Below are 26,230 nucleotides of genomic sequence, written 5' to 3'. Positions count from 1 at the left end.
CCCCTCTCTCTCTCTCCCCCCGCCCTCTCTCTCTCCCTCTCTCCCCCCCCCGCCCTCTCTCTCTCCCTCTCTCCCCCCCGCCTCTCTCTCTCCCTCTCTCCCCCCCCGCCCTCTCTCTCTCCCCCCCCGCCCCTCTCTCCTCTCCCCCCCCCGCCCTCCTCTCTCTCCCCCCCCCGCCCTCTCTCTCTCCCCCCCCGCCCTCTCTCTCTCTCTCCCCCCCGCCCTCTCTCTCTCTCTCTCCCCCCCCGCCCTCTCTCTCCTCTCTCTCCCCCCCCCGCCCTCTCTCTCTCTCTCTCCCCCCCCGCCCTCTCTCTCTCTCTCTCCCCCCCACCTCTCTCTCTCTCTCTCCCCCCCGCCCTCTCTCTCTCTCTCCCCCCCGCCCTCTCTCTCTCTCTCCCCCCGCCCTCTCTCTCTCTCTCCCCCCGCCCTCTCTCTCTCTCTCCCCCCGCCCTCTCTCTCTCTCTCTCCCCCCCCGCCCTCTCTCTCTCTCTCCCCCCCGCCCTCTCTCTCTCTCTCCCCCCCGCCCTCTCTCTCTCTCCCCCCCGCCCTCTCTCTCTCTCCCCCCCGCCCTCTCTCTCTCTCCCCCCCGCCCTCTCTCTCTCTCCCCCCCGCCCTCTCTCTCTCTCCCCCCCGCCCTCTCTCTCTCTCCCCCCCGCCCTCTCTCTCTCCCCCCGCCCTCTCTCTCTCCCCCCCGCCCCTCTCTCTCTCCCCCCGCCCTCTCTCTCTCTCCCCCCGCCCTCTCTCTCTCTCCCCCCCCGCCCTCTCTCTCTCTCCCCCCCGCCCTCTCTCTCTCTCCCCCCCGCCCTCTCTCTCTCTCTCCTCCCGCCCTCTCTCTCTCCTCCCGCCCTCTCTCTCTCCTCCCGCCCTCTCTCTCTCCTCCCGCCCTCTCTCTCTCCTCCCGCCCTCTCTCTCTCCTCCCGCCCTCTCTCTCTCCTCCCGCCCTCTCTCTCTCCTCCCGCCCTCTCTCTCTCCCCCCCCGCCCTCTCTCTCTCCCCCCCGCCCTCTCTCTCTCCCTCTCTCCCCCCCCGCCCTCTCTCTCTCCCCCCCCCGCCCTCTCTCTCTCCCCCCCCGCCCTCTCTCTCTCCCCCCCCCCGCCCTCTCTCTCTCCCCCCCCCCGCCCTCCCTCTCTCCCCCCCCGCCCTCTCTCTCCCCCCCCCCCGCCCTCTCTCTCTCCCCCCCCCCCCCGCCCTCTCTCTCTCTCTCCCCCCCCCGCCCTCTCTCCCTCCCCCCCCCCCGCCCTCTCTCTCTCCCCCCCCGCCCTCTCTCTCCCCCCCCCCCGCCCTCTCTCTCTCCCCCCCCCGCCCTCTCTCTCTCCCCCCCCCCCGCCCTCTCTCTCTCTCCCCCCCCCGCCCTCTCTCTCTCTCTCTCCCCCCCGCCCTCTCTCTCTCTCTCTCCCCCCCGCCCTCTCTCTCTCTCTCCCCCCCGCCCTCTCTCTCTCTCTCTCCCCCCCGCCCTCTCTCTCTCTCTCTCCCCCCCGCCCTCTCTCTCTCTCTCTCCCCCCCGCCCTCTCTCTCTCTCCCCCCCGCCCTCTCTCTCTCTCCCCCCCGCCCTCTCTCTCTCTCCCCCCCGCCCTCTCTCTCTCTCCCCCCCGCCCTCTCTCTCTCTCCCCCCCGCCCTCTCTCTCTCTCCCCCCCGCCCTCTCTCTCTCTCCCCCCCCGCCCTCTCTCTCTCTCCCCCCCGCCCTCTCTCTCTCTCCCCCCCGCCCTCTCTCTCTCTCCCCCCCGCCCTCTCTCTCTCTCCCCCCCGCCCTCTCTCTCTCCCCCCCGCCCTCTCTCTCTCCCCCCCGCCCTCTCTCTCTCCCCCCCCGCCCTCTCTCTCTCCCCCCCCCGCCCTCTCTCTCTCCCCCCCCCGCCCTCTCCCTCTCCCCCCCCCGCCCTCTGTCTCCCCCCCCCGCCCTCTGTCTCCCCCCCCGCCCTCTGTCTCCCCCCCCCCGCCCTCTGTCTCCCCCCCCGCCCTCTGTCTCCCCCCCCGCCCTCTGTCTCCCCCCCCCGCCCTCTGTCTCCCCCCCCGCCCTCTGTCTCCCCCCCGCCCTCTGTCTCCCCCCCCGCCCTCTGTCTCCCCCCCCCGCCCCTCTGTCTCCCCCCCCGCCCTCTGTCTCCCCCCCCCGCCCTCTGTCTCCCCCCCCCCGCCCTCTGTCTCCCCCCCCCGCCCTCTGTCTCCCCCCCCCGCCCTCTGTCTCCCCCCCCCGCCCTCTGTCTCCCCCCCCCGCCCTCTGTCTCCCCCCCCCCCCGCCCTCTGTCTCCCCCCCACGCCCTCTGTCTCCCCCCCACGCCCTCTGTCTCCCCCCCCGCCCTCTGTCTCCCCCCCCCCGCCCTCTGTCTCCCCCCCCCGCCCTCTGTCTCCCCCCCCCGCCCTCTGTCTCCCCCCCGCCCTCTGTCTCCCCCCCGCCCTCTGTCTCCCCCCCCGCCCTCTGTCTCCCCCCCCCGCCCCCACCCTCTGTCTCCCCCCCCACCCCCACCCTCTGTCTCCCCCCCCCACCCCCACCCTCTGTCTCCCCCCCCACCCCCACCCTCTGTCTCCCCCCCCACCCCCACCCTCTGTCCCCCCCCCACCCCCACTCTCTGTCTTCCCCCCCCCCACCCCCACCCTCTGTCTTCCCCCCCCCGCCCCCACCCTCTGTCTTCCCCCCCCCCACCCCCACCCTCTGTCTTCCCCCCCCCCCCCCACCCCCACCCTCTGTCTTCCCCCCCCACCCTCTGTCTTCCCCCCCCCACCCCCCACCCTCTGTCTTCCCCCCCCCACCCCCACCCTCTGTCTTCCCCCCCCCCACCCCCACCCTCTGTCTTCCCCCCCCACCCCCACCCTCTGTCTTCCCCCCCCACCCTCTGTCTTCCCCCCCACCCTCTGTCTTCCCCCCCACCCTCTGTCTTCCCCCCCACCCTCTGTCTTCCCCCCCACCCTCTGTCTTCCCCCCCACCCTCTGTCTTCCCCCCCCCACACCCTCTGTCTTCCCCCCCCCACCCTCTGTCTTTCCCCCCCCCCCCACCCTCTGTCTTTCCCCCCCCCCACCCTCTGTCTTTCCCCCCCCCACCCTCTGTCTTCCCCCCCCCACCCTCTGTCTTTCCCCCCCCCCCCCCCCCACCCTCTGTCTTTCCCCCCCCCCACCCTCTGTCTTTCCCCCCCCCCCCCCCCCCACCCTCTGTCTTTCCCCCCCCCCCACCCTCTGTCTTCCCCCCCCCCCACCCTCTGTCTTCCCCCCCCCCACCCTCTGTCTTCCCCCCCCCCACCCTCTGTCTTCCCCCCCCCCCACCCTCTGTCTTCCCCACCCCCACCCTCTGTCTTCCCCCCCCACCCTCTTTCTTCCCCCCCCCCCCCCAACCTCTGTCTCCTCCCCCCCCACCCTCTGTCTCCCCCCCCCACCCTCTGTCTCGCCCCCAATGATGAGCAGTTTAACTGGTATCAACTAAATATTTGATGATTGTGCGTGATTATATCATACAACATATTGTATAGTCAAACAAAATTGAGTTCTTTCCCTTGTCCATCTACTGTACATTAACTTGCAATAATCTATCATTATTACATTGCCACAATTTGTGCTGCATGCAGAGTGACATAGCAGTTAGCATTGCTGGATGGCATGCTTCGGTTTACCAGTTCAAATCCAACCATTGGCAGTTATTTAATGCTCAGTATGTACTATTTCTGGAAGATTTTCGAAATTTCTTGTGTTTGTAATGTTTAAGCACCACACTCCATCCAAGAGTTGAGTTCACTTCTATCTGTATATTGCTGTTCATGATCAACATGCTTTGAGTGCTAAGAGTTATAATTCGTTGATGACCCTTTTGGATTTGCACTTGATTGTGGTTACAATGTAATACAAATCAGGATACAGGGTTCCCAGGGTCTGTATATTCAGGAAACAAGAAGTCAGCTGAACTTAAGGTATCCATCAGTGTTTTCAGGAGATGGTGATAGTGAGCAACAAGTCTGCTTAGTGGAAGAAGAATTGAAGAGCAGAGCCCAATGTTGTGGAGAAATGACTGTCTTATATACAAGATGTTTGGGCCCTATGCCATATTGTTAATCTGAATACTGACAGAAGCTGGCAAAATCGCATCCTTGATGGAAGCAACTGCAGAAGAAACTGCCAAGTTCTTCTGATAAAGGATGTCATAACAACTGAAGAATTCATTGGATGGTAACAGTGCTTCTAGGAAATGCAACAGAAAAGAGTCACACATTGCCCCTCTCATACACCAGATAGTATGAGAAGAAATAAAGCAGTTTATGGCAGCCAGATGTCAGACCAAATACACAAGAGATAGTAGCCATGAATGTCAGGAGGTAATATAGAATGTTGAAGTAGTTGTGTATTGACCCACAGCATCACTCACCATCAGCTACACACACCAGGAAGAATGGACTTGGCCAACTCAGACTTATGCCACAGATGTCAAATGACAACCCAGCATCCACCCAACATAGGTGCAATCAAGTATTTGACAAGGACTACGCTGCAAGAAATCAACCATCACATTTAACCTACTCATGCCAGTTAGCTGCAGATGATTAAAGTTGACTTGAGGGACAAAGTTCATTGCTGTATCCTAGACAATATCACTCTTCAACACACCATAGCTATTCATCATCACTGTGCAGAAGTACCAGCCACTCATTTGCCTAGTCACTGAATTGACGAACACTAGATGAGGTTTGACTGCTGGAGGTGAAAATCCATTGGCCAGCCGGAGTGGCCGAGTGGTTCTAGGCGCTACAGTCTGGAACCGCACAACCACTACGGTCGCAGGTTCGAATCCTGCCTTGGCCGTGGATGTGTTTGATGTCCTTAGGTTAGTTAGGTTTAAGTAGTTCTAGGTTCTAGGGGACTGATGACCACAGCAGTTAAGTCCCATAGTGCTCAGCCATTTGAACCATTTTGAAAATCCTTTGAGCAACAGATACGAAGTTCAGTCAAGCATGAGAACTAAAAGATCCTGAAACTTTGACCATATAGAAGAAATAGGACAGGGCCTAACAACCTAGATCACACATAATTATCAAGATGTCAGGAAATTTCACCCATGTCATCGTTGATGGCCAAGCCATCTGAGCACTAGTTAGCTCAGGGGCTTCTTTTTTTGAGATGTGAAAAGCTTGTTATTACCAGCTCAGGAAGCCTTTTTTTCTGTGAAACGAAAGCATTTGTGTAGGTCACAAATGGGAAATATACTTGCAATAAATACATGTTCCTAGCTGCTGGATATAATTATCAGTGGCAGTTCGCAGCCTTTCATATGTCATTTTAGCAGAATGTAGTGATAATGTTCTCCTTGGGTGGCACTTCTTGCAATTGTCCCAAGCAGTTATAGCCGGTGGATGGTCAGAGCTGCAGATTGATGAAGCTAGTCCAACAAGCTCATATTAGCAAAGACCACTCTGCATGGTTGTTTGCTGTTGGGGATGTTGTTATCCTGTAGTCATCAATGAGAAGAAATCCAGTTGTCAATATAGATGCTCAGTTAAACTATGAAGCTCTTGTCAATTAAAAGGAAAAAAGAACTACTTAGGCTCACAAATAAAATCTATGTCCTAGTGATGATCATAAATAGAAAAAGTGGTCAATGAAAACTTTGGATCACTAATTTTTATCAGGAGCCACAACTTAACCCTAAAGGTATATGCTTCGGAGCTAGTGAACCAGTCCAGGATAGGCAGCTCGGTGCCATCAATGAACACTCTTGCTCCACTGCTGCTACAGACAATGCAATGGAGGAAGCTACTACAGAAATGCTAATAGGGTCTGGCCTGACTGAGGAACAACATTGAGTTTCAGCCATTCTGTACCAATTTTCAGATGCTTTCAAACTGGAGAGAAGGCAGACCAATGGGTCCATGGTAAAAAACTGCATCAACACTGGAGATCGTCCATGAATCAGTTAGCACGTTTGATGTGTGTCACCAGCTAAGCTACATATAATTCAAGAGGAAGTGGAAATGATGTTGCAGGATGACATCATTGAGAGTCCTTGGTCCTCTTTTGTGGCCCTTGTGAGGAAGAAAGATGGCAGATAACATTTCAATGTCAACTGCCAGTGACTAAACAAAATCATGAAAAAAGGTGTTTATCCGCTGCTCCGCATTGATGGCACCCTAGACTGCTTGAAAGGAGCGAAGTATTTCTTAACTATTGACATGCAGAAAGGCCACTGGCAAATAGAGGTTGATTGGGAAAAAGACTGTGTTCACAACTCCTGATGGCCTCTGATTTAAATTTACGCTTTTTAGCCAATGTAACACTCTAGTTACCTTCAAATGTGTAATGGAGAGTGTCCTTTGATGCCTTAAATGGGTGACATGTCTTTGCTATGTAGACACATTACTGTTCTTTCGAAGACATCCAAGCAGCCTGACAACTGTGTTGAAGTGTGTTCTGACTGCAAGTCTCTGCCGGAATGTGAAAGAGTGCCTCTACATCGATGACATAAAAACACACACACACACACACACACACACACACACACACACACACACACACCATGGAGCATTTAGTAATAGCAATGAAGTTCATTCGAACCCAGAGGAAATTAGAGCAGTCACTGATTTTAGAAGTCCTGGGACATTTGTAATATGTGAAGTTTTCTCATCATGTGCTCATACTACCAGTGATTCATAATACTGTATCAAGGCACTTTTCTTATAAGAACTACTGTAGGGAGATGCAAAATTTTCTTAGAATTAGGTGGAAGAAAGAGCTTTCCTTGTCCTTGTTGGGGCACTAACATCATCTACAGTCATAGTATTGTATGACAAGAATACAGAGACAAAACTTCACACTAACACTAGTGGTTTGAAATAGATGCAGTTCAGGTGAAGTGAAAAAGTAATAGCTTTTGCTCTGGGAGTTCTCTCCATTTCTAAGATGAACTACTGCCCAGCCAAGAAAGAATGCTTTGCAGTTGTCGGGTTCCCAGTTCGAGCTGTATTTATTTGACAAACCATTCACTATTGTGACAGACCATCATTCTCTTTGCTGGGCACGAGGCTTCACACTGGTATACAAAGGCAGACACAAACACAAGAACATTCATTGCCATTCCAGGAGTCCTTTGGCACTTGACAGAACATGATAGAATAGACAAAATCTCAGTCATCATTGCTATGTTGCTGCTAAACAGTAGGAAGATCCAGCATTGATGAAAAACCATAGAAACCTTAGAGGAGGAGTAGGAACCAACCAAAGGAGGATTCCAGTCACTAAACGGAATGTTCTTTCAGAGGAACTATGATCTGCTGCTGTGGAAATGACTGCTTGCCATCCTAGCTCATCTATAACAAACAATCCTGAAGTGTTTCCTCAACCCTTAAACATCTTGTCATCTGGGACTTGGGAAGACTCTAGACAGTATCAGATGTAGGTATAACTAGCCAGGTCTCTGGTGACCCATTAGACCCCATGTGTGCTGCTGTAAAGAATGCCAATGACAGAAGCATGTGCTGCAATTACCCCCAAGGCATCTGGTGCCAATTTTACCTCTAACAGTACCATTCCACTGAACTGAAATTGAGGTCTTGGGAAGTTCTTGTCAACAAATGGGTATCAGTGGACAATAGTCAGCACTGAGAAACTAGCAAGACACTACAGGATTTACATTATTATGTCTGTTCTAGCAGGCATATGAGGCCAGAACAACAATGGATACACTGTTTCCATTCAAACTGTTTCAGTGTGATGATACTCAGATTGACCCTGTGAAACATCTCATTGTGAGGATAGAAGCAGCAAGACAGCTGGCTTGCATACAGACCCTGAATACACAGGGATGGACAGAGAGAGCTGTAACACGATACACCAGCCAGTAAGATAAAGCCCGAGAGACTTAGTATGGATAGAAAGACATTCGAAGCAGCTCTACAACAGTCTTGAGGCACAAATCAATAATGGAGACTTCACATTTGAAGAAACTGAAAACCTGCTTGACAACTGTGAAACTTCAATAGGAGGGGATGATTTGATGCTCTTCATAGTGAAAAGGATGGAAGAGCAAGACCAGAATGTGCTATACAGATGACCATTGACAAGCGCTCTATCAAGGGTGCTGTAGTGGGCTCTGATGAGAACTGCTAAAACAGCAGGTCGGTGTTTCTCCAGGAGATGGAGCAGTGCTGTGACCTGTGCTGTATGCAATGTGGCTTAACAATTACCGTTGGCAGATGGGGTACTACAGGTTGCCATTGAAAACCCAACTACCAGAAATTATTTGATATTTAGTATCTGTCATTTGCAATTTTTGGAATACTTAATGTTTGAATAAATAGTAGCACACACTGCCCAGGAATTGAATACACTGATATTGGTAATAAATGTACTATAAGTGCATAGTGTTGTACTTCATTTATGGACCTGCTTTTGGATTTGGATGTGATCATTGTCAAGGCATGAAAGTATTGTGGTTAGAAATTGCATACTAAGTGCCTGATAAGTATTTTGCTTACCGAATATTTCCACACAGGACAATATACTGGATTCTGCCTGCTAGGAAATATCCAGTCTAATAGCATATTTGTCCAGTGACATGAAGCAATAAGTTTTAATTACTAAGTGACAGTATAGAATCTAGTAAATGTTTTCTGAAAGTCAAAAAACATGGGTGTTTTTATTCAATAGATCCTGACTGTTGTGGCTGGATGGCAGAGTTTCACTCAGTCAAAACTAGGAAAATTTCCACTAGTTTGTAGAGTAGTGGTGTTCAGTCTCTCCATGTCGTCATGTCATCCCAAAACATTTTGAATTAGCGTACAACAATTTTACAATGACTGTCATCCATTTTGTTGAGTGTTCCTAGTATGATGATTTACATTCATAGCATATATATGCATTATTAAGCAAACATTTGTCACTGTACATATTACAAAATTCAGACAAGGGATTTTTTGTGAGAGTCCCATCTAGAAACTGGAAACAATGTGCATTTTTGCAGTATGTCACATTTGATTAGCTTTTAAACTATAGTTATTTTGAATTTCATTATGAAAGGGCTTCATATTTTTAAAAAGAAAATTTGTCTTGTTTCTCAGTTCTGTTCGTTGATCCCCCTTCCCCTGACATTGTGGTGGATCCACTTAACAGAAGGAACAGCCAACCAGAGGGTGAGTCTTGGGAACAGTATATTTCAGAATTAAACAGCAGCTAGTACTGATCATTTAATTCATTCTTGGTCATAACAGACTGAAGTGTGCAGGAAACATTTGTTTAGATTAAAAAATGAACAAATAAGTATAAGTTTTGTTATGGTAAATGCATTCCACACCATAGATATATTACAGAAATTCCTTCCTAAAGCTGCTAAAATATTAACATTAGTTGCTGTTAAGTCATTCAGAGTGTGCATAATCTAAAAGTAATTTTTGTATTAAATAATGAGAAACCATGTTTATGAAGGGTTAATGTGGAAGAAAAGTTGTAACTCTCTGAGGAACAAGGTGGAGACATTAGGTACCCAAGAGACCCAATAAATGTATTTTCCTAACTATTTGAATCCAATTTACTATTGGTTTTCATTTATTTATTAGTTTTGATTTATTTGTCTCATACACCTTGTGTGCTTCACTTGGTATTTGGTCTTAAGTTTCTTATGATTCCATCTTCTCATTTCACATGGCCTGAATTTTCTGAAATTTCTCTTTCATAGTAATGTTTTCACATTCACCTTTCTTGTTTATATTTTACAAAACTGCTTCATCAGTAAATACTCATGTCTTTAAGGAGATAAAATTTGTTTGCAACAATGTAATTAACTGAAATAAAGATTTCATGATATCCTGCCTTCTTCTATGCTGTGAATCTAATTTTTCTTCATATGAACACCTGAAGCTTTATTCCCCAATGTGATACACCTTACTTTTTTCATGCTTGTTTTAGAAGAGAACATTGCTGTCAACACATGATACATTATTTTTGTTTATTATTATTATTATTGTTGATGTTATTTGCATGATATTTGTCTATGTATCTGTCTATCCTCTAAAAAAATGGAAAATCCAGAATGGCTCTTAGCACCCGAATATGTGTGTGTGTGTGTGTGTGTGTGTGTGTGTGTGTGTGTGTGTGTGTGTGTGTTTTATGCTGGTATGAATGTGTATGTTTCTGATGGAGGAGTTGGCCTGATAGCCAAATATATCTAGCATTCATTTCCAGTGTGCCTGTCAGCAACTCAACACCACCAGTACATTGTTATCTGTATCTTCTGACATCAATTAAGTTCTGGGATCATATGCCAGTTCTTGGTAGTCCACTGTGATTTTTAATCAAGAAAATATTGCAATTAACATAAATTACATGGCAGCTAGAAATATTAATAGGAAAAGAATAAAGTGCTACTCATCCTAAACATGACCAGATGAGTTGCAGAGAGGCACAACGGAAAGATTGTTACATATTATAGCTTTCAGCAAAAGTTTCCTTCAGCAATGAAAATAAACACACATTCACACAAGCAAGCACATTTCATGCACACATCCGCAACCACTGGGAGTTCGTATCAGAATGGGACTGTCATGTGAATAGCAATCTGGAGTGGGGCTGGGAGGGGGAAGGGATAGCAGGGTCCAGATGAGGGAGAGGAGCACTGTTCCCTACTAGTCACTGTTGGTGCCACTTCCCTATACACCGGCATTGCTCATGCCGATGGTCTTGCTGCAATTGAACACTACTGTTCCTAATGTCCTTCAGACTCCAAACCCTCTACCTCATTTGTCTACCCAACTTTATCCTAACACATAACTACTTCTCCTTTGAAGAAAAGGTACACTGACAAACTTGCAGCATAGCCATGGGTACCCGTGTGGCATCCTCCTATACCAAACTGTTTATTGGGAATCTAGCAGAAACCTTCCTAGCCTTCTAAAACCTCCAAACATCTGGTATGGTTCAGGTTCATTGACAGTATCTTCATGATCATTACTCAGGGCCAAGACACCATGCCCTTGTTCCTTCATAATCTCAACACCTTCTCTTCCATCCGCTTCATCTTATTCTCCTCCAACCCACATCTCTGTCCACATCAAAGCTGCTAACCACCAACAGTACCTACATTTTGACTGCTGCCACCCCTTCCATATCAAAAAAATCCCTCCCATACAGTCTTACCAGATGGAGACAACATATCTGCTGTGAGAACTATTCCCTTTCCCAGTGTGCTAAAGGTATCACTAAGGCCTTCACAGAGAGGCACTACTCCCTGGACCCAGTCCACAAACGGATTTCCTATGCAATTCCCCCCCCCCCCCCCAATCCTCCCACCACCCAAGAGCCAGCTACAAAAGGCTGCCCCCCCTTTGTCACCTCAGACTGAAACAACTGAACCATATCCTTTGCCAAGGCTTTGATTATCTATCATCATGACCTGAAATGAGGAACATCCTACCCGAGATCTATACCACCCCTCCAAAGTCCTTCCCACCTCGCCTAAATTGGTGTTCTGTTGCCCACACATCATTGTCCATCCCCATGCCACTCACAATCCCCTGTCACACGAATCATATCCCCGTGAAAGGCTCAGGTGCAAGACCTGCCCAATCCACCCACCCAGCACTTCCTATTACAGTCTTTTCACAGGCTTACCTTACCCCATCAAAGACTGGGCTATACGTGAAAGCAGCTGTGTTGTACACTAGCTCTGCTGCAACCGTTGAACAGTTTTTTGTATTGACATGACTACCAACCACCTGTCAACCAGGATGTACGGCCATATCCAAACTGTGGTAAAGAGTGAAGTAGACCACCCTGTGGCACAGCAGTGCAGCTGAACATAAGATGCTTGATTTCAGTGGCTGCTTTACAACACAGGCCATGTTAATCCTCTCCTCCACCACCACCAGATTTACTGAATTACGCAGATGTGAGTCATCCTTACAACTTGTTCTCTGTTCCCAAAATTATCCCAGCCTCAACGTAGTAACTTACTGTCCTCGCACCCTCCATCCAACAGAGAAGAGAAATAGAAGAGAGAAAGTACTATGTAGGTGTGTGGGCAGGGTAGGAAGGCATGTGTAGTACTAGATACTACCCACCCCAGCTAGACTGCTCCTCACATCAGATGCAGATGCAGTTGGGCCTTAGCCTCTGGGGACAGTGGCCAGGTATGTGCAAATTGTTCGTATGTGGATATCTGAGTTTTCTGCTTCTGAAGGAGGGCTTAGTCCAGAAGTTGAAATATTTCAAATATTTCTAGCATTATTTTTCAATGTGCCTGTCTGTGACTCAGTGTTCCCTCAATCTGGGGAGTAGCACTGTCTCCTTTCTATATTGTTGCTGCTATTCTATCATGGGCTTTCCATTTTTTGTGTAACAAACTAGCAAAACTGAATAGTTTTTTTAGTAAATGATGCATTTTTGGAAACAGAAAAAGCAGTTCTGTAAACATATCTGAATAAAAAAGTTTTTGGAAAAGTAGAGCATTTGTGAAAAAGAGCAGAATGAAGGATTTCAGTGGGCTGTACCAGTTTATTAACAGACAGCTTTCAGTTCATCAAAAATTTCACTTTCTTCTAATTTAAATGTACACTAGATCACTAATAATTCTTCAAATAAAATATTCACAGGTGAACTAATGATACTATTGTCTTCATTAATTGGAAAACTTCATGTGAAGAATAAAGTTTTGTGAACCCCAGTGTGAGAAAGAAATTTAATATTTTGATTAACTACTGTACTATTAACAAAAAGAAAAAGACAAGGAAAAAGTGGTATTAATGTCGGGAGTGATATTCCTTGGTGTGTTAATATACATCGTAGCATCCTGCGCCCTGTTCTTGTCAATGTTTGACATGTTCCTCTTCTTTCTCCTTCTGTGGAGAGCATCCACATTATCAGTCCACTAAATTATCAACATTCGTCTTTAGTACCACATCTCAAATGCCTCACTTGTCTTCTTTTCCAGTTTTCTCAAAGTCCATGATTCACTTTCATACAATGCTGTGCTCCAAACATAGATTCTCAGAATTTTCTTTCTCAGATTAAGGATGATGTCAGATATTCGCAGATTTCTGTAGACCATGAATGCTAACTTTTTCTGTGCTAGTCTACTGTTTTTGTTTTCCTTGTTCATGTGTTACGTATTATTTTGCTTCCAAGGCAGCAGCATTCCTTCACTCTGTCTACTTTGTGGCCCTAAATTTTGGTGTTGATCTCATTTCTGCTAGGACTCATTACCTAAGTCTGTCTTCTGTTTAGAGTCAGTCCATAGTGTGTGCTCATTAGATTGTGCATTCCATTGCACGTCCTGCAGTTCTTCCATATGTACATTGAGGCTAGCAGTGTCATCAAGGAATCTTATCATTAATATCCTTTCACTCTGAATTTTAATCTCCCTCTTGAACTTTCTTTTATTTTTATTCTTCTTCAATGTATAGATTGAACAGTAGGGGGTAAAAGGCTACATCCCTGTCTTACACCCTTCCTAGTCCAAACACTTCATTCTTGGTGTTCAATTCTTTTTTCCCCTCTTGGTTTTTACCTTTCATTCCCCGCACCTAATGCCTGTTTTTCTGAGAATTTTGAAGATCAGGGATTTTTACATCGGTGAATGCTTTTTCTAGGATCAGATCCTATAAAGGTGTCTTCCTTTCTTTTCACTCTGCTTTCCATAATAAAACACATCATCAGAACTGCTTCAGTGGAGCCTTTGCCTTTACTAAAGTCAAACTGATCACCACCTAACAGTACTCAATTTCTTTTGCATTCTTCTGTATGTTATTTTCGTGAGAAATTTGGATTCAGAAGCTGTTTAGCTGACAGTGTGATAGTTGTCACACTTATCCACCTTTGCTATCTTCAAAATTATGTGGATGATATTTTTCTGATGTTGGTATGTCGTCTTGAGCATCTAGTTCGACAGCCCACACAGTGGAAATATTTTAGGTCTTGTAGTTACAAACAGGCCTGGCCTTTTGACGACATTTGTATAGAGATATGGTTAGTGACCACGATTTCATCATTAGCAACTTTTATTACTAAAGTTGTTAAATCAGTCAAGAAGGCTAGGAGAGTATTTCTGTTACAAAGAGCAGTAGACAGTTGTTAGCATCCCACTTACACAATGAACTGACACCATTTAGTTCCAGTACGATGGATGTAGAGGAATTATGGGCAAAGTTTAAATGGATTGTAAATCCATACTGTGGAGAAGTATGTGCCAAATAAGTGAATTAAAGATGGAATTGATGCGCCATGGTTTAACAACAAAATTTTAAAAAATGCTGAGGAAGCAAGGGCTGTCGCACTCTGAGTTCAAAAAAGGACATGCAAATGATGACAGGCAAACGGTAATAGGAAATTCATATCTGTAAAAAGATTGATGCACAGAGCTTAGAACTACTAGCACAGTCACACCTTAGCAATAAATTTTGCTGAGAACACAAGAAAAATCTGGTCCTACATAAAATTGCTAGGTGGGACTACAGGCTTCTGTCTAGTCACTCGTTGACCAGTCTGGTGTGCCAGAGAAGACAGAAAAAGTAAAGCCAAAGTCATAAATTTTGCATTTAAGAAATTGTTCACACAGGAGAATAATATAAACATACCGCTATTTGACCATCGTATGAAGTCATGTATGGATGACACAGTAATAAGCATCTCTGGTGTGGAGAAACAATGAAAGAGTTGGAAGCAAATAAGTTGCCAGGTCCTGATGGAATTGCAGTTTGGTTTCACAAAGAGTACTCTACACCATTGGCTCCTCACTTAGCCTGCATTTATCATGAATCTCACGGCCACTGCAAAGTCCCAAGCAGCTGGAAAAAAGTGTAAGTGACTCTTGTACACAAGAAGGGTAAAAGAATAGACCTGCAAAATTTAAGGCCAATATCTTTAACACTGATTTGCTGCAGAATCCTTGAACATACTCACAGTTTAAATATATTAAATTTCCTTGGCATGGCTTTAGAAGGCATTGCCCACGCAAAATTCAGTTTGCCCTTTTCTCACAAGAGATCCTGTGAACTGTGGATGAAGGGAAACAGGCAGATTCCATATTTATAGATTTATGTAAAGCATTTGACATGGTGCCGCACTGCCGACTGTTAATGAACGCACAAGCATACAGAATATATTACCAGGTATGTGAGTGACTCAAAGACTTAAGTAACAGAACTCAGTATGTTGTCCTCTATGGCATGTGTTCATCAAAGACATCATCAGGAGTGCTCCAGGCAAGGATGATAGAACTGCTGCTATTTTCTTTATATATAAATGACTTGGCAGACTGGGTAAGTACCAGTCTGCACCTGTTTGTTGTTGATGCTGTGGTGCATGGCAAGCTGTCATCACTGAGTGACAGTAAGAGGATACAAGATCACTTAGAGAAAATTCCATTTGCTTTGATAAATGGCAACTAGCACTAAATGTAGAAAAATGTAAATTAATTCAGTTGAGTAGAAAAACAAACCCATAATGTTTGAATACAGTATTAGTAGTATGCTGCTTGACACAGTCAAGTCAATTAAATATCTAAGACATAACATTGCAAAGCAATGTGAAAGTGAATGTGCACGTAAGGAATGTAGTAGAGGAGGCAAATGATTGACTTGGGTTTACTGGGAAAATTTTAGGAAAGTGTGGTTAATCTGTAAAGGAGATTGCTTATAGGGCACTAATGTGGCCCATTGTTGAATTCTGTTTGAGTATTTGGATCCACACCAGGCTGGATTAAAGGAAGACATCTAAGCAATTCAGAGGTGGGCTGCTAGATTTGTTACCAGTAGGTTTGAACAATACACAGGTATTATGGAGATGCTTCAGGAACTGAAATGGAAATCACTGGAGGGAAGGCGACATTCTTTTCAAGGAGCACTATTGAGAAAATATACAAAACCAACATTTGAGGCTGACTGCAGAGTGATTCTACTGCCACCAACATACATTTCACATAAGGACAATGAAGGTAAGATTAGATAGATTACGGCTCGTACAGACACACACAGTCATTTTTCTCTCTCTGTATGTGATTGGAACAGAAAAGGAAATGAGTAACACTGATATCGGGTACCCTCTACCAGGCTCCATACAGTCACTAGTGGAGGATGTATGTAGATGTAGATCTCTCTCTCCAGATCCATAGATTCTACAAACTAACTTGATTCGGAGGAGCCTTAATTGTACTTTTTCCATATACCTATTCTCTCTGCCTTTGACAGTGGAATTCCCATTGTACTCTTAAAGTTGATGCCTTAAGTTTTAATTTCACAGAAGACTGTTTTGACTTTTCTATATGCTGAATCAGACCTTCTGATAACCATTGTTCAGAGTTTCTGGTCATTTGTTGACACCTTGAGGCATCAGATATACTGCGGTAGATGAGCATCATTCTTGCACAGTATTTCAGTGAGAGTCTTCATCTTCATCAGGTGCTAGTTGAGACAAGTCACTGAGTGGAACAGGTTCAGTCTTGGGTAGCAACTGAAGACAATGAGTCACATGTTGAAATATTGTGCAAGAATGACACAAGTATTCTGCAGAATAACCAACACCTCAAATTGTCATTTCTTTTTTGATTTCTTCACCTTTTTCTGCAGCCATTTTGTTTTGTCATCTCTACAGTTATTATTTATTTCTGAACATTTCTTTCATCAATCACTTGATGTATTTCTTCTGTTACTCAAATTTCTCCACACTTGCGCTCCTTATACCTAAATTTATCTGTCCAACTTATGTGATTGCCCTTTTTAGAGATGTCCATCCTCTTCAGCTGAACTGTCTATTATGCTATCCGTTATTGCAAAATATATATACCCTTAAAGAACTTTGAACACCCGCCACCACTCCTCAGTACTTCAGTGTCCCACTTCTTTACACATTGATTCTTCTAGACGATTCTCTCAAACCTGTCTACTTGTCACATTACTAAATTGTGATGTGGATTTGCATCTGCTTCTGCATACACCTTACAATAAAAATCTGATTTCAGAATGTCATGATTAAATTCTTGGTTACTATTTACCTGTGATGGTGGTGATTGCACAAATGATTGTGAATTAAACTACTTGAAGGAAGAGGATAACCATCCTCTTTTTTGGACTTTATTTATTTATGTCAAAATGCATTTTGAATTTGCACCCATCTTCAGTTGGCTTAATGTAGTTTTTTTTGTTTGTTTTTTATATGTAATATGATACATATTCCATACATTCATTATTGTGTGATAGCACTTAGATGTGAAACAAGTCAAAACTTTTAACACATAATGATATTCAGGTCATTAACAGTCACACAGAGAGGTGGAAAATACGAAATCCAGATGTTACCTAAACACAGAGTTGTATATATAAAATATAAAGACCATTCAGGTGACACAAAAAATGTGAATTATAAGGCTTAATTAATTTTTCAATCAGGAAGTCCTTTAGCTTCCTTTAAATAATCAGCTTTTTCACTTAGGCCATTAATCACTTGGAAGTGAGTTGACAATTTTTGTGCTAGTGTATTTTACACCTTTTTGCACCAGAGGCAAATCTTCTGGTCACATGTATGTCACGTTTCCTCCTGTTATAGTTGTGACTCCTTTGTTTCATACAGAGTAACACTGTGAAGCATGACTGAATGGAGGCACTCTAAAAACTTCTTTTGATGAATGGTGAATTGACCCAAAAGATTATTCCATAACACTTCAGGAAATTAAATCAGGCAGATTTCAAGACACTGATGTCTCCCATTTTGATATTATTCTGGTAGGAAATGTTAGTGAGCTAAGCCTTTTCAAGGTTTGAAGGATGCAATGTTCCCTGTTACACCTATTGTGTAACTGGATGCCTAAGAGTTTTGAACGATGTACCCTCTTATTTGCTGGCTTTTATGTGCACTAACAATCTCCTGCTGGCTTTCTTTATGAGCGTGGAAGTGAATATAATACAGTTTTTGAGTTTTTTTGCTAGAGAATGTACTGTGAACCAGTTCAAAACATCTGCAAGTAACTGGTTACCAATAAATTCTGAAGCCATATTTTATTGTCTGTCACAATGCTTGACATCTGCCAACATTTTGAAGTTGCTTGCTTTGTTGGAGGTCAGAAGTAGGCCATTGGTGTAGGTAAGAAACAGCAGGAGATCAAGGAGAGAATCTCGTGGAACTCCGTAATCCACATCTCCCCAGTCAGACTGTACTTCTCCTACCTGCACGTTGTTTCCTTCTAATGCTATTTTCTGTTGTCTGTCCTGTAGACAGGATTTCAGCAAGTTTCCTAATTATCCTCGGATCCATTAGTGGCAGTCTTTCTCTATACATATTCTATGACTGGCACAGTCAAAAGCCTTAGACAGGTCACAAAATATGCCAACAGGCTGTCTCTTCTTGTCAAAACATTCCAAAACATTATTTGTTAATGAAAATATGGCTTTAGTTGTAGTGGACCATATTCTGAATCCACTTTCATTTTTGCTAGTTATTTCAAATTTTTCAAGGTGATGGGCAATATTGCCAAAATTTAATCTTTCAGCGACTTTGTAAAATGCAGTCAGAAAGAAAATTATGATTTGTAGAATATGTGGCAACATGTCTGTCAAAAAGCACTCTTGTGGAATTGTGCACCAGATTCTGTGCTGGTTGTGATGCCACACAAAATCCAATATTGTGAATTTTGTAATGCAGAAGTTATTCTCTCTCTCTCTCTCTCTCTCTCTCTCTCTCTCTCTCTCTCTCTCTCTCTCTCTCTTTCAGTGAATGTCTGAAAGTGTTCATCCTGCAGCAGCCAAGAAAAGAATAACAACATGTTTGCCTCATTGCCTCATGTGGACACATTTTCGTAATAACATCACTATAATTTTCATTTCCATATTTACTGGATGCATATCAGAAAGACATGAATGCTACACTAATCCCTTGCCTACATGCTGGTGCTTACGTACTCACCCCAGAGTCAAACTGTCTTCTATATACATTCAAGTAATGTCCTCAAATGCAAACTTATTGTTGCCCCCTTATAGTAATTATTATTAAATTGTATTCACTATAATGTAATGTTAATGTTAGGGCCATATGTTGTCTACCTTGAGGGTCTATGAGCTCTCACAGTCCTGTTTTGCTTGTATGTCCCACCTACTTTCTAAGTTTGCCCTAAGCAAAGCTAGCCATATCATAGTTGTTGTAAACACCAAATAATTTTACGGGCATGATTATAATTTCCTTACCTTCCTGGGACCTTCAAATTGGCTTATGCACCCAGCTATAGGGGGATTGATAGTTCAGCACAATCTTCGAACTGTTGTGCAATGTGGCATTTTTCAAGGTAACAAATGATTTTTGTAGGTAAAAGAAGTGACAGGTTCAGAGCAATCTATTGCCTCTGTGGTGGAAAACTGCTCCTGAAGGTGAAGAATCAGCAGTGATCAATGGCATGAGGATGCAGATGGTGATAGAAGCCACAGCATTAAAGATGCATAATGTGTATTCACAAGACAAATGGCCTGTAATTGAAAAGTGTGGTGGTGATGTCTCCAGTGGCAAAAGGTTCTGGACTAGATCCCCCATTCCGATCTCCAGAAGGGGGCTGCCAAGGGGGAGGCAAACGCAGAAAAAGATTGAGTAACCAACAAAAGGATAATGTTCTAAGTGTCGGGGCACTGAATGTCAGAAGTTTGAATGTGGTAGGGAAGCTAGAAAATACAAAAAGGAAAATTATAAGGCTCAATCTAAATAAAGTGGGAGCACGTGAAGTGAAATGGAAAGAAGGCAAGCATTCCGGTCAGATGAATATAGGGTAATATCAACAGCAGCAGAAAATAATGGAAGTAAGATTCGTTGTGAATAGGCAGGTAGAGCAGTGTGTGTGTGTGTGTGTGTTACTGTAACCAGTTCAGTCATAGGGTTGTTCTTATCAGAATCAACAGCAAACCATCACCTACAACAATGGTTCGGGCATACATGATGATGATGTCACATGCAGCAGATGAAGAGATGAGAAAGTATGTGAGGATATCGAGTGGATAAATCAGTGCATAAAGTGAGATTGAAAATCTAGTAGTCACGGGTGATTGGAGTGCGGTTATAGAGGAAAGTGTACAAGAAAGGGTTAAGGGAGAATATAGGCTTGGTAGCAGGGATGAGGCAGGAGAAAGACTAAGTTCTGAAATAAATTTCAGACAGTAATAGTGAATAATCTGATAAAGAATAATATGAGGTAGAGGTCTACTTGGAAAAGGCCAGGATGCACAGGAAGATTTTATTTAATGCAAAATCAGATATTGGATTGTAGGACACACCCAGGAGCAGATATGGATTTGGATCACAATTTAGTAATGAAGATTAAGAGATGAGTGAGGAAAAATCAATGCACAAAGAAATGGGATATGGAAATATTGAGGAATAAAGAGATAAACTTGAAGTTGTCTGAGGCTATAGGTACAGCAGTAATTAATAATTCAGTAGGTACTGCAGTTGAAGAGGAAAGGACATCTCTAAAAGGGCTTCTCACAGAAGTTGAAAACAAAAGCGTAAGTACAAGGAAGGTAACAGTGAAGGAACCATGGGTAACTGAAAAAAAATGCTTCAACTGATTGACTAAACAAGTAAGTACAAAAAGGGTCAAGCGAATTCAAGAATAAAGAAATAAGTCACTTAGTAACGAAATAAGTGGGAAGTGCAGGGAAGCTAAGATGAAATGGCTGCATGAAAAATGTGATGAAATTGAGAAATAAAAGATTGTTGGAAGGACTGATTCAGTGTATAAGAAATTAAAGACATCCTCTGGGGCAATTAAAAGCAAGGGTGGTATTATTAAGTGTGTAATGGGAATTCCACTGTTAAATGTTGAGGAGAGAGTGAATAGGTGGAAAGAGTACGTTGCAGGCCTCTATGAGAGGGAGGACTTGCATGATGATATGATATAAGAAGAAGCGGGAGTAAATAGGGAAAAAAAGGGGATCCAGTATTAGAATCAAAATGTTAAAGAGCTGTGGAAGAGTTAAGATCAAATGAGACAGAAGGATGGATAACATTCCATTGGAATTTCTAAGATCATTGGGGGAAGTGGTAACAGAACAACTCATCACATTGACTTGTAGAATGTATGACACCTTCAGAAAAACACCATCAACACAGTTCAGAAGATAGCAACAGCCAATAAGATCAAGAATTACTGCACAATCAGCATAACTGCTCATGCATTCAGGTTGCCAACAAAAATAATATACAGGGAATGGAAAATAAAATTGAGTATCTATTAGGTGGCAATCAGTTTGGCTTTATTAAAGATAAGGCACAATTCTGACATTTTGATTGATAAAGGAAGCTAAACTGAAGAAAAATCAAGGCATTTTCTTAGTAATTGTCAACCTGAAATAAGCATTTGACAATGTAAAATGGTGCAAAATGTTAGAAATTCTGAGAAAAATAGGGGCAAGCATGGGGAAAGACAGGTAATATACAATATGTACAAAAACCAAGAGGAAACAATAACAGTGGAAGCCAAGAAAAAAGTGCCCAGACTAAGAAGAGTGTAAGATAGGAATGTAACCTTTTGCTTCCACTGTTCAAGCTATACATCGAAGAAGCAATGACGGAAATAAAAGTAAGGTTAAAGAGTTGGATTACCATACAAGGTGAAAGGATATCAGTGGTAAGACTGGCTGATAACATTGCTATCCTCAGTGAAAGTGAAGAAGAATTACAGGATTTGTTGAATGGAATGAACATTCTGATGTGTATAGAATATGGTTGATAATAAATCTAAGAAAGATAAAACTAATGAGAAGTAGCATAAATGAGAACTGAGAAACTTAACAACAGAATTGGGGATTACAAAATAGATGAAGTTAGGGAATTCTGTTGCCTAGGCAGCAAAATAATGTGTGGTGGATGGAGCAAGGAGGGCATAGAAAGCAGACTAGCTCTGGCAAAAAGGGCATTCCTGGCCAAGAGAATTCTTTTAGTATCAAACATAGGTCTTAGTTTGATACGTAAGTTTCAGAGAATGCACATTTGGGGGTTTAGATGACAGGCAAACTGGAAGAAATGAGAAGTATTTGAGATGTGGTGCTACAGAAGAATGCTGAAAATTAAGTGGACTGGTAAGGTAAGGAATGAGGTGGTTATACTCAAAATCAGCGAAGAAAAAAAATGTATGGAAAACACTGACAAGGAGAACGGACAGGGTGATAGGACATCAGGGAATGACTTCCATGGTAGTAGAAGGAACAGTAGAGGGTAAAAACTGTAGAGGAAGACAGAGATTCGAATACATTCAGCAAATAATTGAGGATGTAGGTTGCAAGTGCTACTCTGAGATGAAAAGGTCGGCACAGGAGAGGAATTTGTGGTGGGTGTGGGGCATGTCATACCAGTCCGAAGACAGAGGTCTTAAAAAAGTAACACCTGCCTTGTGGCGTATAGCACTCCCTTTCATCCTCAAGATGGTAACAACACATTGTGGTGTTGACTCCTAAACTCCAAAACCATTCTGATGAATGACCTCTTGGCTGCCTAGATACGAGGCATGTTCTTGAAGTAAGTACCGTTTTGAAATTAAAAAAAGAGATGAAAAGATATCTCAAAAATTTTATTTTTACATGAAAGCCTGTACCTTAAACTATGCACTGACACCATTACAGTCTGATACTTCCTTGTTTACGTTGTGTCCTGAGTGTTTAAGGTGCCTCTGATAATCGTGAGTCCCGTCGACTGAAGTACGGGCTGTTATAAGATTTTTTTAGTGCTAACGGTCTAAAAGAGTTTGATATTGATCGTGAAATCTCTGCAGTTTACGGAAAAAACATTGAGTGATGGAATGGTAAGAAAGTGAGTGAGAGCATTTAAAGATGGCCACACAAATGTGCATGATGAACAAGGGAGTGGGCGTCCTTCGGTCATTAATGAAAGTTTGGTACAGGAAGTGGACAATAAGGTGAGAGAAAACAGACGCTCTATGATTTCCTCCTTGCGAGATGACTTTCCTAATGTTTCTCGTAGTATTTTGTATGGCATTGTGACCGAGCACTTGAATTACCGAAAATTGTCCACACGTTGGTTACCGAAAATGTTGACAGAGGTGCACAAAACAAAACGTCTAGACAGTGCATTGACTTTCCTTGAGCGGTACCAAAATCGCGGCGATGATTTCTTAAGCCAAATTGTTACGGGTGATGAAACATGGATGGCCTAAGTCACACTAGAATCAAAGCAACGGTCCATAGTTGAGCAAGGGCATCGTTTTGCTGCGAGACAATGCCCGTCCGCATGTGGCAAATCAGACCAAAGATCTCATTACAGCTTTTCGATGGGAAACTCTAGATCATCCTCCATACAGCCCCGATCTTACGCCCAGTGACTACCATCTGTTCCTGCACTTGAAGAAACACCTGGAAGGTCAGCGTCTTCAAGACGATGACGAAGTCAAAACATTGGTGATGCAGTAGTTAACAAGTCAGGCGGCAGACTTCTGTGAGGAGGGTATTCAAAAACTGGCACAACGTTATGACAAGTGTCTCAATTTTGATGGAAATTATGCAGAAAAGTAGATTAAGGTACAGGCTTTCTTGTGAAAATAAAATTATTGAGATATCTTACCACGTCTTTTTTAAATTTCAAAACGGTACTTACTTAAAAAACACGCCTCGTAAGTGTGGTGATTGGTCAGACACGGGTACAAAGAAAACGCATCATGATCAAAGGCACACCAGATGTGTTAAACAGGAATGAAATCAGATACCATATCTGTGGAGTATTTTTCAAACCATTTAGAAATTGGTGAATTATCTTGTTGAAGGTGCAGGTCACCACAGTGTAATGTAAGCAAAACAAATATATTGGGCACTAGATTTCTGTATCACCTGATGGTGAGAAATAATGACAAGCATAGGTGAGATATAATTTCATTCCTAATGAAAATACCTTCTGACTAAACAGTAGTCTATTGGCACATGGAAGACACAATCTCATATTGGTTTTCATTTATTCATACCATGATACTGACATGCACCACAATTCATCAGTCCAGGCATCCTTTTTCTATGCTTTGAGTATCCAGTAGTGGGGTTACTGCATGAATGTTAATCTCTGCACTGCACATTGTCAAGTGAGAAGAATTAGTGGTGACGTCTTTATCCCATAGAAAAAAAAAATTCCAGTTGGCATAACTACTCACCAGTTATCATCAGGCATTGAACTGGTGAGTAGATGTAATCTGACACATATCATTGCTATAACAATCTACAATAGGTATGGTGACCCTCCCCTCCCCTCCTGCACACCATTGGTATAGTTGCATGTGAAAACTGCAGTGCCTATGTGAACTCGGAGATAGATTTCCCACAAGTAAAGTACCCTCCATCTGGCCTCAGTCAAATGAACTGATACCCTAGGTGTTGCCCCTTACCACAATAGCCTGTACCAGGTTTGACAACATTCTAGTCACATGATATGATGAACTGTTCCATTCACTGTGCCAACAGGCACACTCTCTAATCCACCTGTTCATCAGCTTGAAATGACAATTGCAATGTGTCAATTAAAATAAATGACAGTGAAATGTTAAGCTCCAAATAGAGGGAGAAATTTACTTTAGTATAGGCCATGACTTTACAAAAACTGCTTATCTGTATAACATCATCATTATGGGAAACTAACCCAATTCCCATGGTTTTACCCATGTGTATGTTCAACACATATGTTGTACTCATCTCCTCCTCCCCCTCTCTTGGTCCATTTATTTCTCCACCCTCATCTCCTCCTCCCCCTCATCTGTTCCCCCCCCCCCCTCACAATGACCAACAACTTTCCCCATCTCTCTGTCCATCGCTCCCTTCTACCCACTCTGCCCCTATCCTCCTGCACCCTCTTCCCCTATCTGTCCATCTCCTCCTGTGCCCTGTTCCCCTCTTTGTCCATCTCCTCCTGCACCCTGTTCCCCTCTTTGTCCATCTCCTCCTGCACCCTGTTCCCCTCTTTGTCCATCTCCTCCTGCACCCTGTTCCCCTCTTTGTCCATCTCCTCCTGCACCCTGTTCCCCTCTTTGTCCATCTCCTCCTGCACCCTGTTCCCCTCTCTGTCCATCTCCTCCTGCGCCCTGTTCCCCTCTCTGTCCATCTCCTCCTGCGCCCTGTTCCCCTCTCTGTCCATCTCCTCCTGCGCCCTGTTCCCCTCTCTGTCCATCTCCTCCTGCGCCCTCTTCCCCTCTCTGTCCATCTCCTCCTGCGCCCTCTTCCCCTCTCTGTCCATCTCCGCCTGCGCCCTCTTCCCCTCTCTGTCCATACCCGCCTGTGCCCTCTTCCCCTCTCTGTCCATCTCCGCCTGTGCCCTCTTCCCCTCTCTGTCCATCTCCGCCTGTGCCCTCTTCCCCTCTCTGTCCATCTCCGCTTGTGCCCTCTTCCCCTCTCTGTCCATCTCCGCCTGCGCCCTCTTCCCCTCTCTGTCCATCTCCGCCTGCGCCCTCTTCCCCTCTCTGTCCATCTCTGCCTGCGCCCTCTTCCCCTCTCTGTCCATCTCCGCCTGCGCCCTCTTCCCCCCTCTGTCCATCTCCGCCTGCGCCCTCTTCCCCCCTCTGTCCATCTCCGCCTGCGCCCTCTTCCCCCCTCTGTCCATCTCCGCCTGCGCCCTCTTCCCCCCTCTGTCCATCTCCGCCTGCGCCCTCTTCCCCCCCTCTGTCCATCTCCGCCTGCGCCCTCTTCCCCCCTCTGTCCATCTCCGCCTGCGCCCTCTTCCCCCCTCTGTCCATCTCCGCCTGCGCCCTCTTCCCCCCTCTGTCCGTCTCCGCCTGCGCCCTCTTCCCCCCTCTGTCCGTCTCCGCCTGCGCCCTCTTCCCCCCTCTGTCCGTCTCCGCCTGCGCCCTCTTCCCCCCTCTGTCCGTCTCCGCCTGCGCCCTCTTCCCCCCTCTGTCCGTCTCCGCCTGCGCCCTCTTCCCCCCCCCCTCTGTCCGTCTCCGCCTGCGCCCTCTTCCCCCCCCCTCTGTCCGTCTCCGCCTGCGCCCTCTTCCCCCCCCTCTGTCCGTCTCCGCCTGCGCCCTCTTCCCCCCCCCTCTGTCCGTCTCCGCCTGCGCCCTCTTCCCCCCCCTCTGTCCGTCTCCGCCTGCGCCCTCTTCCCCCCCTCTGTCCGTCTCCGCCTGCGCCCTCTTCCCCCCCTCTGTCCGTCTCCGCCTGCGCCCTCTTCCCCCCCCTCTGTCCGTCTCCGCCTGCGCCCTCTTCCCCCCCCTCTGTCCGTCTCCGCCCTCTTCCCCCCCCTCTGTCCGTCTCCGCCCTCTTCCCCCCCCTCTGTCCGTCTCCGCCTGCGCCCTCTTCCCCTCTCTGTCCGTCTCCGCCTGCGCCCTCT

General features: G+C 45.4%; 1 protein-coding gene across 3 annotated transcripts in view; it reads left to right on the top strand.

The window, feature by feature from the left end:
- LOC124796286 (SPARC-related modular calcium-binding protein 2) overlaps positions 1-26,230 on the top strand; it is an 814,488-nt gene that overhangs the window by 739,321 nt on the left and 48,937 nt on the right. For 2 of the 3 annotated variants that reach the window (XM_047260406.1, XM_047260405.1), the window contains one exon: positions 9,022-9,093. The exons of the other annotated variant lie outside the window; for it this stretch is intronic. In XM_047260406.1, coding sequence (XP_047116362.1) covers positions 9,022-9,093 — 72 coding nt within the window. The remainder of the gene's footprint in view (positions 1-9,021; positions 9,094-26,230) is intronic. 3 annotated transcript variants of the gene reach the window in all.

This window comes from Schistocerca piceifrons, chromosome 4 (genome assembly GCF_021461385.2).
Source record: "Schistocerca piceifrons isolate TAMUIC-IGC-003096 chromosome 4, iqSchPice1.1, whole genome shotgun sequence".
NCBI lineage: Eukaryota > Metazoa > Arthropoda > Insecta > Orthoptera > Acrididae > Schistocerca > Schistocerca piceifrons.
This window is presented reverse-complemented; position numbering and strand designations above follow the sequence as displayed.